Source organism: Salvelinus fontinalis, chromosome 24, assembly GCF_029448725.1.
Source record: "Salvelinus fontinalis isolate EN_2023a chromosome 24, ASM2944872v1, whole genome shotgun sequence".
NCBI classification, from domain to species: Eukaryota; Metazoa; Chordata; class Actinopteri; order Salmoniformes; family Salmonidae; genus Salvelinus; species Salvelinus fontinalis.
In genome coordinates this window covers 1,131,386-1,144,652 of record NC_074688.1, presented here as the reverse complement: position 1 = coordinate 1,144,652, position 13,267 = coordinate 1,131,386, and the positions used below count along the sequence as shown (strand labels likewise).

The following is a 13,267-nucleotide window of genomic DNA, read 5'->3' as shown; positions in this document are numbered from 1 at the left end:
CAAAGTCATTCATGATTTGAAATGCAATCAAGCATTTTACTTTTAAAATAAAATAACATAGCGAACCTTGAATAATTAGCTTAAACAATAAATAAACTGATCCATTTCGGGAAATTGCAAAAATGTTACAACAGAGTCTCTGGTAAGCTTATAATTTATTTAGTGTTTACATTGTTCCAAACGGTCAGAAAAAAATGTACTGTAATCTAACAGCACCTGTTTATCACACATAATATACATAACCTTTTTCTTGATCTCCAGTATTTTCCACAACTAGTCACATTTATTCCACATATCTGACTTCCCCTTTACCTCCTGAGCAACCAGTAAACATTTCCCCATTTCAAGTGTATTTGTCACGTGCTCTGCATCCATTTTGCTGTCATTGATGTGATTAGGATATGTTATAGGTCAGGCCCTATTGGTTACGTTCATGCGATGCGTACTAGAGGTCTACCGAATAGTATTTTTCAACACCGATACCGATTATTGGAGGACCAAAAAAGCCGATACCGATTAATCGGATTATTTATTTATTTATTTATTTGTAATAATGACAATTACAACAATACTGAATGAACACTTATTTTAACTTGATATAATACATCAATAAAATCAATTTAGCCTCAAATAAATAATGAAACATGTTCAATTTGGTTTAAATAATGCAAAAACAAAGTGTTGGAGAAGAAAGTAAAAGTGCAATATGTGCCATGTAAAAAAGCTAACGTTTAAGTTCCTTGCTCAGAACATGAGAACATATGGAAGCTGGTGGTTCCTTTTAACATGAATCTTCAATATTCCCAGGTAAGAAGTTTTAGGTTGTAGTTATTATAGGAATTATAGGACTATTTCTCTCTATACCATTTGTACACTGCTCAAAAAAATAAAGGGAACACTTAAACAACACAATGTAACTCCAAGTCAATCACACTTCTGTGAAATCAAACTGTCCACTTAGGAAGCAACACTGATTGATAATAAATTTCACATGCTGTTGTGCAAATGGAATAGACAAAAGGTGGAAATTATAGGCAATTAGCAAGACACCCCCCAAAACAGGAGTGATTCTGCAGGTGGTGACCACAGACCACTTCTCAGTTCCTATGCTTCCTGGCTGATGTTTTGGTCACTTTTGAATGCTGGCGGTGCTCTCACTCTAGTGGTAGCATGAGACGGAGTCTACAACCCACACAAGTGGCTCAGGTAGTGCAGTTCATCCAGGATGGCACATCAATGCGAACTGTGGCAAAAAGGTTTGCTGTGTCTGTCAGCGTAGTGTCCAGAGCATGCAGGCGCTACCAGGAGACAGGCCAGTACATCAGGAGACGTGGAGGAGGCCGTAGGAGGGCAACAACCCAGCAGCAGGACCGGTACCTCCACCTTAGTGCAAGGAGGTGCACTGCCAGAGCCCTGCAAAATGACCTCCAGCAGGCCACAAATGTGCATGTGTCAGCATATGGTCTCACAAGGGGTCTGAGGATCTCATCTCGGTACCTAACGGCAGTCAGGCTACCTCTGGCGAGCACATGGAGGGCTGTGCGGCCCCACAAAGAAATGCCACCCCACACCATGACTGACCCATCGCCAAACCGGTCATGCTGGAGGATGTTGCAGGCAGCAGAACGTTCTCCACGGTGTCTCCAGACTCTGTCACGTCTGTCGTATGTGCTCATGTGCTCAGTGTGAACCTGCTTTCATCTGTGAAGAGCACAGGGCGCCAGTGGCGAATTTGCCAATCTTGGTGTTCTCTGGCAAATGCTAAACGTCCTGCACGGTGTTGGGCTGTAAGCACAACCCCCACCTGTGGACGTCGGGCCCTCATACCACCCTCATGGAGTCTGTTTCTGACCGTTTGAGCAGACACATGCACATTTGTGGCCTGCTGGAGGTCATTTTGCAGGGCTCTGGCAGTGCACCTCCTTGCACTAAGGCGGAGGTACCGGTCCTGCTGCTGGGTTGTTGCCCTCCTACGGCCTCCTCCACGTCTCCTGATGTACTGGCCTGTCTCCTGGTAGCGCCTGCATGCTCTGGACACTACGCTGACAGACACAGCAAACCTTTTTGCCACAGTTCGCATTGATGTGCCATCCTGGATGAACTGCACTACCTGAGCCACTTGTGTGGGTTGTAGACTCCGTCTCATACTACCACTAGAGTCAGAGCACCGCCAGCATTCAAAAGTGACCAAAACATCAGCCAGGAACTGAGAAGTGGTCTGTGGTCACCACCTGCCGAATCACTCCTGTTTTGGGGGGTGTCTTGCTAATTGCCTATAATTTCCACCTTTTGTCTATTCCAATTGCACAACAGCATGTGAAATTTATTGTCAATCGGTGTTGCTTCCTAAGTGGACAGTTTGATTTCACAGAAGTGTGATTGACTTGGAGTTACATTGTGTTGTTTAAGTGTTCCCTTTATTTTTTTGAGCAGTGTATTTCATATACCTTTGACTATTGGATGTTCTTATAGGCACTTTAGTATTGCCAGTGTAACAGTATAGCTTCCGTCCCTCTCCTTGCCCCTACCTGGGCTCAAACCAGGAACACAGACAACAGCCACCCTCGAAGCATCGTTACCCATCGCTCCACAAAATCCGCGGCCCTTGCAGAGCAAGGGGAACATATAATCCAAGTCTCAGAGCGAGTGACGTCACCGATTGAAACGCTATTAGCACGCACCCGCTAACTAGCTAGCCATTTCCCATCGGTTACACCAGCCTAATCTCGGGAGTTGATAGGCTTGAAGTCATAAACAGCTCAATGCTTGAAACATTGCGAAGAGCCGCTGGCAAACGCACAAAAGTGCTGTTTGAATGAATGCTTACAAGCCTGCTGCTGCCTACCATCGCTCAGTCAGACTGCTCTATCAAATATCAAATCATAGACTTAATTATAACATGATAACACACATGAATACAAGCCTTTGATCATTAATATGGTAGAATCCGGAAACTATAATTTCGAAAACAAAACTTTTATTCTTTCAGTGAAATACGGAACCGTTACGTATTTTATCTAACGGGTGGCATCCCTAAGTCAAAATATTGCTGTTACATTGTACAATTTTGGCAAATTAATTACGGTCTTTGTTAGGAATAAATGGACTTCACACAGTTTGCAACGAGCCAGGCGGCCCAAACTGCTGCATATACCCTGACTGCTTTCACGGAACACAAAAGTGGGGCGGCAGCGTAGCCTAGTGGTTAGAGCGTTGGACTAGTAACCGGAAGGTTGCAAGTTCAAATCCCCGAGCTGACAAGGTACAAATCTGTCGTTCTGCCCCTGAACAGGCAGTTAACCCACTGTTCCTAGGCCGTCATTGAAAATAAGAATTTGTTCTTAACTGACTTGCCTAGTTAAATAAAGGTAAAAAAAAAAAAGAAAAAGAAGTGACACAATTTCTCTAATTATAAGAAATTCACGTTAGCAGGCAATACTAACTAAATATGCAGGTTTAAAAATATATACTTGTGTATTGATTTTAAAGAAAGGCATTGATGTTTATGGTTAGGTGCAACGACAGTGCTAAATCATCACCCGTTTGGCGAAGTAGGCTGTGATTCAATAAGAAATTAACAGGCACCGCATCGATTATATGCAACGCAGGACACGCTAGATAAACTAGTAATATCAACCATGTGTAGTTAACTAGTGATTATGCTCAGATTGATTGCTTTTTATAAGATAAGTTTAATGCTAGCTAGCAACTTACCTTGGCTTCTTGCTGCCCTCGCATAACAGGTAGTCAGCCTGCCACGCAGGCTCCTCGTGGAGTACAATGTAAGGCAGGTGGTTAGAGCGTTGGACTAGTAATCGGAAGGTTTCAAAAACAAATCCCCGAACTGACAAGGTAAAAATCTGTCGTTCTGCCCCTGAACAAGGCAGTTAACCCACCATTCCTAGGCCGTCATTGAAAATAAGAATGTGTTCTTAACTGACTTGCCTAGTTAAATAAAGGTGTAAAAAAAACGGCCAAATCGGTGTCCAAAAATACAGATTTTCTATTGTTATGAAAACTTGAAATCGGCCCTAATTAATCGGCCATTCCGATTAATCGGTCGACCTCTAATGCGTACGTGTCACGTAAAGAGAGCAGTTGTTTAGGGAATGTTTTTCCTAAACAAATTAGAGATTTCGGTAACAACTTTTCAGTCAGAAATGGCTGTAATTATGTTGCAGCTTCAGCAACATGGACAGCAGGAGAAACACTAATGTTCTGTGGTGGTTGTTGCAGCAGGGAGGAGAAAGAGACAATATGTGCAAGTCACACAGTCACTTGCTGTCATTTTTTTAACACAGTGCAGAAAGTCTGAACCTGGCCCGACAAAATCGAATAAATTGCGGTCAAACTCCCTATAGTCATTTGTGTGTCTTAATTGTTTCATCAAACATTGCGCTTAAAGCATCAGACAAGCTCAGTGCATATTTTTATTTTTGGCTCACCTGTTTTGGGGGAGTTTCTCCCCTTTGTCTCTGCTGATCCTCTTAAGCTCTGTCAGGTTGGATGGAGAGCGTCGCTGCACAGCTATTTTCAGGTCTCTCCAGAGATGTTCGATCAGGTTCAAGTCCGGAGTGGCTTTGCAGAGGCCGGGCCACTGAAGGACATTCTGAGATTTGTTGTGAAGCAACTGCGGGTGAACCTGTCACTTACAGCAGATGGGTGCAGTGAAATGTGTTGTTTTACAGGGTCAGCCATAGTAGTATGCTGCCCCTGGAGCAAATTAGAGTTGAGTGCCTTGCTCAAGGGCACGTCGACAGCTTTTACACCTTGTCAGCTCAGGTATTAGAACCAGAAATCCTTTGGTTACAGGCCCAATGCTCTAACCACTAGGCTACATTGACACCAGTGTAGCAAATTGGGGTTAGGGCCCATGTCTAATTTTCTACCGTATGGATATTGCCAAAGATAACATTTATTGTGATCTCTGATGTACCACAAATCTGAAAGACCTTTAACAGGCTTGTTATAATTGCATTCATGTTCAAACAATTCCTGGCTGGCCTTGTGTATTGGTAGACAAATGACCTTTCTCCCCCCCCTGGGAACCAGCTTTGGTGTGTTGCTATACTGTTTCTATACAGAAGTGGTTCCGTTCTTATCACATGATGGTCACCAGCAGCAGATAGTTGCTGCTGTCATTAATACAGTGCTTTAGACAGCAGCCTACTACTCTCTGCTTGGGTATTTCTTATCTCTTTTTATTTTCAACACTCAGGCATACTGTTGGCAAAGTAACTCGCTAATAAAGCCAGGTGTTGTCATACTCAACATGTTTGGAAACTCTTAATCAGGCTATACAATTATTTAACTTGTGTAGCCTATTTCTTTTTGACAGGAAGCAGGGTAAAAAACCATAGGTATACATTTTTGAATACACCAGAGACTGTGGCTGGTTCACCAAAAAGGGTCATGCTCTGCAGGAAGTACAAGATATTAGTCATTTAATCATGTATTAGATGCCCACGTCGCCAGTTTGAGGTTGAATATTTCAAAACACTCATCCAGTGATGTGTCCATATATGTTTTGTGTGGTTATATTCCAGCTAGCAGCCAATGGAGAGCATGGCTCACTCAAAGGGTCGGGCCACAGATGGCAAGATCACCTATCCGCCCGGGGTGAAGGAGATCTCGGACAAGATCTCCTTGGAGGAGTTGGTCCGCAGGCTCAAGGTGAGTGGAGAAACTATGGGGAATACACAATCTACATGGTACCTCATTTGTCAAATCATCAGGTCAAAATAACTGGGAATACAGGGTAAATATGAGGAGATTGATTCATTCTCTGTCTAGAGTTTGCCTATGATGCCATAGATTCAGTATCCTCTGCAATGAAAGAGTTGGTAAAAGGAAGAGCTGACTGAGAGGGAGACCAACCAGCTCAGTGAAGAGTGTTGTTGTTAGTATTTGTGTTATTATTGATGTTAATATGCAAAAGAAGACCCACCTAAAACAACCTAAATGTTTACCCCTAATGGGCTATACATTTGCCAGCCAGGAAGGAAAATACATTGCAGACCCCTTTTTCCACATTTTTTTATATTCTTAAATGGTTTCAAAAAGAATTCTCATCAATCTACACACAATACCCCATACAGATTTTTTGGACATTTTTGCAAATGTATTTACAAAACAAACCCGGAAATATCACATTTTACATAAGTATTCAGACCCTTTACTTTGTTGAAGCACTTTTGGCAGCGATTAGAGCCTCAAGTCTTTTTGGGTATGACACTACAAGCTTGGCACACCTGTATTTGGGGACTTTCTCGCATTCTTCTCTGCAGATCCTCTCAAGCTCTGTCAGGTTGGATGGGGAGCATCGCTGCACAGCTATTTTCAGGTCTCTCCAGAGATGTTTGATTGGGTTCAAGTCCGGGCTCTGGCTGGGCCACTCAAGGACATTCAGAGACTTGTCCCGAAGCCATTCCTGCGTTGTCTTGGCTGTGTGCTTAGGGTCGTTGTCAGTCTGAGGTCCTGAGAGCTCTGGAGCAGGTTTTCATCAAGGATCTCTCTGTACTTAGCTCCGTTCATCTTTCCCTCGATCCTGACTGGTCTCCCAGTCCATGCCGCTGAAAAACATCCCCACAGCATGGTGCTGCCACCACCATGCTTCACCGTAGGGATGGTGCAAGGTTTCCTCCAGACGTGACGCTTGGCATTCAGGCGAAAGAGTTCAATCTTGATTTCATCAGACCACTCTATCATAAATGCCTGATTGGTGGAGTGCTGCAGAGATGGTTGTCCTTTTGGAAGGTTCTCCCATCTCCACAGAGGAACTCTGGCGCTCTGTCAGAGTGACCATCGGGTTCTTGGTCACCTCCCTGACCAAGGCCCTTCTCCCCCGATTGCTCAGTTTGGCCGGGCGGCCAGCTCTAGGAAGAGTCTTGGTGGTTCCAAACTTCTTCCATTTAAGAATGATCGAAGCCAGTGTGCTCTTTGAGGATCTTTTAAACCTGCAGAAATGTTTTGGTACCCTTCCCCAGATCTGTGCCTCGACCCAATCCTGTCTAGGAGCTCTACGGACAATTCCTTAAACTTCATGGCTTGGTTTTAGCTTTGATATGCACTGTCAACTGTGGGACCTTTTATGTAGACAGGTGTGTGCCTTTCCACAGGGGGACTCCAATCAAGTTGTAGAAACATCTCAAGGATGATCAATGGAAACAGAACGCACCGGAGCTCAATTTCGAGTCTCATATCAAAGGGTCTGAATCTTATGTAAATAAGTAAGAGGTAAGAGCGTCTACTAAATGACTGAAATGTAAATGTATTTCTGAAAAAAAAAAAAAAAGAAGATTATTTCTGTAAAAAAAAAAAAACAGAATGAAATAAAACATTTAGCATATTTAAAGAACTGGTTTAGATTAATAAATAGGCATACAATAATAATAATGAGATACTAACATTAAAACGCAACAATTTAAAAGATTTTACTGAGATATATTTCATATAAGGAAATCAGTTAATTGAAATAAATTCATTAGGCCTTAATCTATGGATTTAGAGGAAGTCATAGAGGCAAAGTCATCATCCGTGTTCAAAGGAAATATACTGATCAAAAATATAAGCGCATCATGTAAATTTTTGGTCCCATGTTTTATGAGCTAAAATAAAAGATCCCAGAAATTTTCCACACGCGCAAAAAGCTTATTTCTCTCATTTTGTGCACCCATTTGTTTACATCCCTGTTAGTGAGCATTTCTACTTTGCCAAGATAATCCATCCACCTGACAGGTGTGGCATATCAAGAAGCTGATTAAACAGCATGATCATTACACAGGTGCACCTTGTGCTGCAGACAAATCGCCACTCTAAAATAAAATGTGCCGTTTTGTCACACAACACAATGCCACAGACGCCTCCAGTTTGGAGGGTGCATTGAATTGGCATGCTGACTGCAGGAATGTCCACCTGACCTGTTGTCAGATAATTTAATGTTAATTTCTCTACCACACGCCACCTCAAGTCATTTTAGAGAATTTGGCAGTACATTCAACCGGCCTCACAACCAGAGACCATGTGTAACCACGCCAGGACCTCCAGACCTGGCTTCTTCACCTGCGGGATCGTCTGAGACCAGCCACCCGGACAGCTGATGAAACTGAGCAGTATTTCTGTCTGTATTAAAGCCCTTTTGTGGGTGGAAAAATCATTCTGGTTGGCTGGGCCTGGCTCCCCAGTGGATGGGTCTATGCCCTCCCAAGCCCACCCATGGCTGCGCCACCTGCCCAGTCATGTGAAATCCATAGATTAAATGCACCATAACTCATTGAAATTGTTGTATGTTGCGTTTATATTTTTGTTCAGTGGCAAGAAAAAGTATGTGACCCTTTGAAATTACCTGGACTTCTGCTTAAATTGTTCATAAAATTTGATCTGATCTTCATCTAAGTCACAACAACAGACAAACACAGTCTGCTTAAACTAATAACACACAAACAATTATACGTTTTCATGTCTTTATTGAACACACCGTGTGAACATTGACAGTGCAGGGTGGAAAAAGTATGTGAACCCTTGGATTTAATAACTGGTTGACCCTCCTTTGGCAGCAATAACCTCAACCATACATTTTCTGTAGTTGTGGCTCAGACCTGCACAACGGTCAGGAGGAATTTTGGACCATTCCTCTTTACAAAATTGTTTCAGTTCAGCAATATTCTTGGGATGTCTGGTGTGAACTGCTCTCTTGAGGTCATGCCACAGACACTTAATCGGGTTGAGGTCAGGACTCTGACTGGGCCACTTCGAGAAGGCGTATTTTCTTCTGTTGAAGCCATTCTGTTGTTGATTTACTTCTGTGTTTTGGGTCATTGTCCTGTTGCATACCCCAACTTTTGTTGAGCTTCAAGTGGTGGACAGATAGCCTTACATTCTCCTGCAAAAAGTCTTGATAAACTTGGGAATTCATTTTTCCGTCGACGATGGCAAGCTGTCCAGGCCCTGAGGCAGCAAAGCAGCTCCAAACCATGATGCTCCCTTCACCATACTATACAGGATGAGGTTTTGATGTTCGTATGCTCTGCATTTTTTTCTCCACACATAGTGTTGTGTGTTCCTGTGGAACATCCAGCTGCTCTTTTGCGAACTTCAGACATGCAGCAATGTTTTTTTGGACAGCAATTGCTTCTTCCGTGGTGTCCACCCATGAACACCATTCTTGTTTAGTGTTTTACGTATTGTAGACTCATCAGCAGAGATGTTAGCATGTTCCAGAGATTTCTGTAAGTCTTTAGCTGACACTCTAGGATTCTTCTTAACCTCATTGAGCATTCTGCGCTGTGCTCTTGCAGTCTTCTTTGCAGGACGGACACTCCTAAGGGAGAGTAGCAACAGTGCTGAACTTTCTCCATTTACAGACAATTTGTCTTACCGTGGACTGATGAACATCAAGGCTTTTAGAGATACTTTTGTAACCCTTTCCAGCTTTATGCAAGTCAACAATTCTTTAATCTTGGGTCTTCTGAGATCTCTTTTGTTCGAGGCATGGTTCACATCAGGCAATGCTTCTTGTGAATAGATAACTCAAATTTTGTGAGTGTTTTTTTATAGGGCAGGCCAGCCCTATCCAACATCTCCAATCTCATCTCAATGATTGTACTCCGGGTTAGCTGACTAGTGACTCCAATTAGTTTTGGAGAAGTCATTAGCCTAGGGGTTCACATAGATTTTCCAACCTACACTGAGAATGTTTAAATGTTGTATTCAATATAGACAAGAAAAATACAATCGTTTGTGTGTTGTTAGTTTAAGCACATTGTGTTTGTCTATTGTTGTGACTTAGATGAAGATCAGATCTATTTTTATGACCAATTTTTTAAAATAAATAATCCAGGAATCCAGATAATTCCAAAGGGTTCACATACTTTTTCTTGCCACTGTAAGTATCTGAAAGACTAACTCAGAGTTCTGGGTTTTTATTTTTCTCGATTTTTCGGAAGACAACATCGTTGTCCAATACACCACACTGTCTAATTGTATGGATCAGCCATTTATCCAAATTGTTTGTCAGATCCTCCGTATTCGGTGGCACGCATTTGTAATTGAGATGTGGTTTTCTGCACCAGTCTACGAAAAACAAGCTGCCATGTTTGTCACCAGGCTGTATACTTAAAACAAATCCTTGTCATTTACATCATCTGGGAGAGAGGGAGTGAATCACATCTGAACTGAATAGATGAATGGGGAATGTCCTGCCAAGGAATGGAGTGATGCGTAAATTAAAGATGATTTTGATGATAGGGCTGTATACGTAGGTGGAGGGAGTGGGAAGTCAGATGTCGCTACTAGTCAATTTTTCCACTTTACCTTGAGGGGACAGGTGCATTTATTATAGTCTGTAGCGGGTGTTGTTTAGCTACATTTACACTGCAGGTACAGTATAATGCAGCTATGTTCCAGGAGAGCTGCAGAAAAAAGGGTCAAATCCGCTCACTGCTGCTTCCACAAAAGAGAGCAGGAAAGTTACCTTTTTCCTACGGTTACTCTGTAAGAAACCACTGGCAGTTTGGGAACCATTGGCTTAGACCACCCCAGACCACTCCTACAGTTCATTGTCTTTTTTTGTCCAGTCCCTGTGTCAAGGCAGACACGCTTAATAAAACACTATCTCTTATTGTCCCAGGATCGACAGTGCCGAGGTGGACCACAGTGAGAACGAGGATATCACGGTCATGAAGAGTCTGGCTGCTCAGGACGACGACAGAAAGCCCGGCCCGGGGACGCAAATGAGGGGCAGCCGCTGCCAGCCAGGACGACAAGGCAGGCCAGGAGGCCAAGCCCAAACGAGGGTGGAGGAAGGAGCCGGCGGCTAACACCAGCATGGGTGTGGGGGAGGAGCCGTGGGCCGAGACCAATGCCGCAGACACCACCCTGGAGACGAAAGACGAGCAGAACAATCCTCCCAAAAGAGGTCGCAGGAGACGGCCCCCCAAGGTACCATTTTGTTTTTGACCCCGGTTGCCTTATTTTCATGGGGAAGTTCAGGATTTTACAATTTAATTTAATGGCCCATAGACTAATTTCAGGGTGAGGAAACATCTACATCAAGTTGTAAAATCCTGAACTTACCGCTTAATGGTTGCTTTCCAACTTATCTTCAACACAGCTCACATAATTTATCAGATCTCACAATACTCAGAGAAGTGTTTATACAGACCATCTTTATAGTGCCACTGCTATAAAGATGGTCTGGAACGCAACCAATGTTTACAACAATACTGTGGGTCTTGTTGCGGTTGTTTGATCTGCTCTTGTATTTAATACTTTTACTCTATAATGTGTTCTTGGAAGTTAGTTGGAATAAAATGTATTATTATTATCAATATTGAGGCTGCTGCGCCCAATAATGACAGACTTACCAAGGGCATGAGGGGCCGGAAGAAGGCTGCGTGTCAAGCTGAGGAGGAAGATGGCAGCAGTGAGAACATGGAAGTGAAGCCCACGGTGCAGAGAGGAGGCAGGGCACCACGGAGGCCGCAGCAGAGGTGAGATCCCTCTGGATTCTGATCTAACTAGTATTATAGTCTACTGATGACTTTTTTAAATGGCTAATTGTAGATTGCCGCGGAGCAGTATGTTGCTCTGGAGCCGCGGGTTTCAGGTCCCTGGTCTAAATGGACACATTGATAGGTTGATAAATCGATAGCCAACTCCTAACATGCTCTTAATCTCTTGAAAGAGAAGGTGTGGATGGGGAATCTTTTGTGACATTTTGTTGATGTATGTGTTCTTTTACAGACTGGAGGCCTCAGAGGCCACAGACGACTCTGCAGAATCCATGCCACAGAAAAGACGGGGGAGACCTCCCAAAGCACAGCAACATTCAGCCAAGAAAAATCTGTAACTGTGGCATTTTCTTCAACTTCATTCATTATCCTTTATATTTTGAATTAATTCAGTGCCTTGCATGAGTTACAGACTTGCTGTTTGCAGGTTTTTGTTTTGTTTTGTTTTGACTTCAATGTCAACCCTGTTACTCAGTGAGGAGCAGGCTGTTGTTTTGCTGTTGTACAATGACCTGCTGTGTGTTTCAGGCGCACAGGGCGTTTGAGTAAAGAGAACGAGTCCGAGGTGGAGGAGATGGAGATGTCTCAGAGCCAGGAAGAGGAGGAGAGCAAGACCACACCCAAAGTAAGTAGTCCACTCACTCACCTCTGCCCACCCCTCACCTACCTCCCCCTCGACCTCCAGTCCCCGCCTCACCTCCACCTGACCCTACATTCCCTCACCGACCCCTCTCCTCTCAGCCCCCTCACCACCTCTTCACCCTCCTTCACATACTCCTCCACCCCTTGACCCACCTCTCTCAATTCTCACCCACCTCAATGTGCCATCTCTCAGCTGTGCTGGTAAAGTCTTTATATACAGTACCAGTCAAAAGTTTGTTTTTTCTTTATTTTTAATATTTTCTCAAATGTAGAATAATAGTGAAGACATCAAAACTATGAAATAACACATCATGTAGTAACCTATTTTTTAATATTTTTAATCCAAATCTATTTTAGATTTCAGATTCTTCGAAGAAGCCTGCCTTGATGACAGCTTTGCACACTCTTGGCATTCTCTCAACCAGCTTCATGAGGTAGTCACCTGGAATGCATTTCAATTAACAGGTGTGCCTTGTTAAGTTTATTTGTGGAATTTGTTTCCTTAATGCGTTTGAACCAATCACTTTTGTTGTGTTCTGACAAGGTAGGGGTGGTATACAGAAGACCAAGTCCAGACCAAGTCCATATTATGACAATAACAGTTCAAATAAGCAAAGAGAAACGACAGTCCATCATTACTTTTAAGACATGGTCAGCCAATCTGGAAGGTCAGCCAATCTGGAAAATTTCAAGAACTTTTAAAGTTTCTTCAAGTGCAGTCGGGAAACAAAATCAGGCGATATGATGAAATTGGCTCTCATGAGGACCGCCACAGGAAAGGAATACCCAGAGTTTCCTTTGCTGCAGAGGAAAAGTTCATCAGATTGCAGTCCAAAGAACTGCTTCATAGAGTTCAAGTAACAGACACATCTCAACATCATTTGTTCAGAGGAGACTGCGTGAATCAGGCCTTCATGGTCGATTTGCTGCAAAGAAACCACTACTAAAGGACACCAATAATAATCAGAGACTTTCTTGCGCCAAGTAACATGAGCAATGGACATTAGACCGGTGGACATCTGCCATTTTGGTCTGAGTCCAAATTTGACTAACCACCGTGTCTTTGTGAGATGCAGAGTAGGTGAACGGATGATCTCCGTGAAGCATGGAGGAGG

At 43.2% G+C, this 13,267-nt stretch overlaps 1 protein-coding gene across 1 annotated transcript; it reads left to right on the top strand.

Moving 5' to 3' along the window:
* Nucleotides 1-3,764: 3,764 nt before the first annotated feature.
* On the top strand, nt 3,765-12,129 carry LOC129822618 (sister chromatid cohesion protein PDS5 homolog B-A-like). Its single transcript, XM_055880985.1, has 4 exons — nt 3,765-5,673; nt 10,628-10,938; nt 11,335-11,489; nt 11,743-12,129. The coding sequence occupies exons 2-4, from the start codon at nt 10,825-10,827 to the stop codon at nt 11,846-11,848; spliced, it is 375 nt and encodes a 124-aa protein (XP_055736960.1). The 5' UTR covers nt 3,765-5,673; nt 10,628-10,824; the 3' UTR covers nt 11,849-12,129.
* The last annotated feature ends 1,138 nt before the right edge of the window (nt 12,130-13,267 follow it).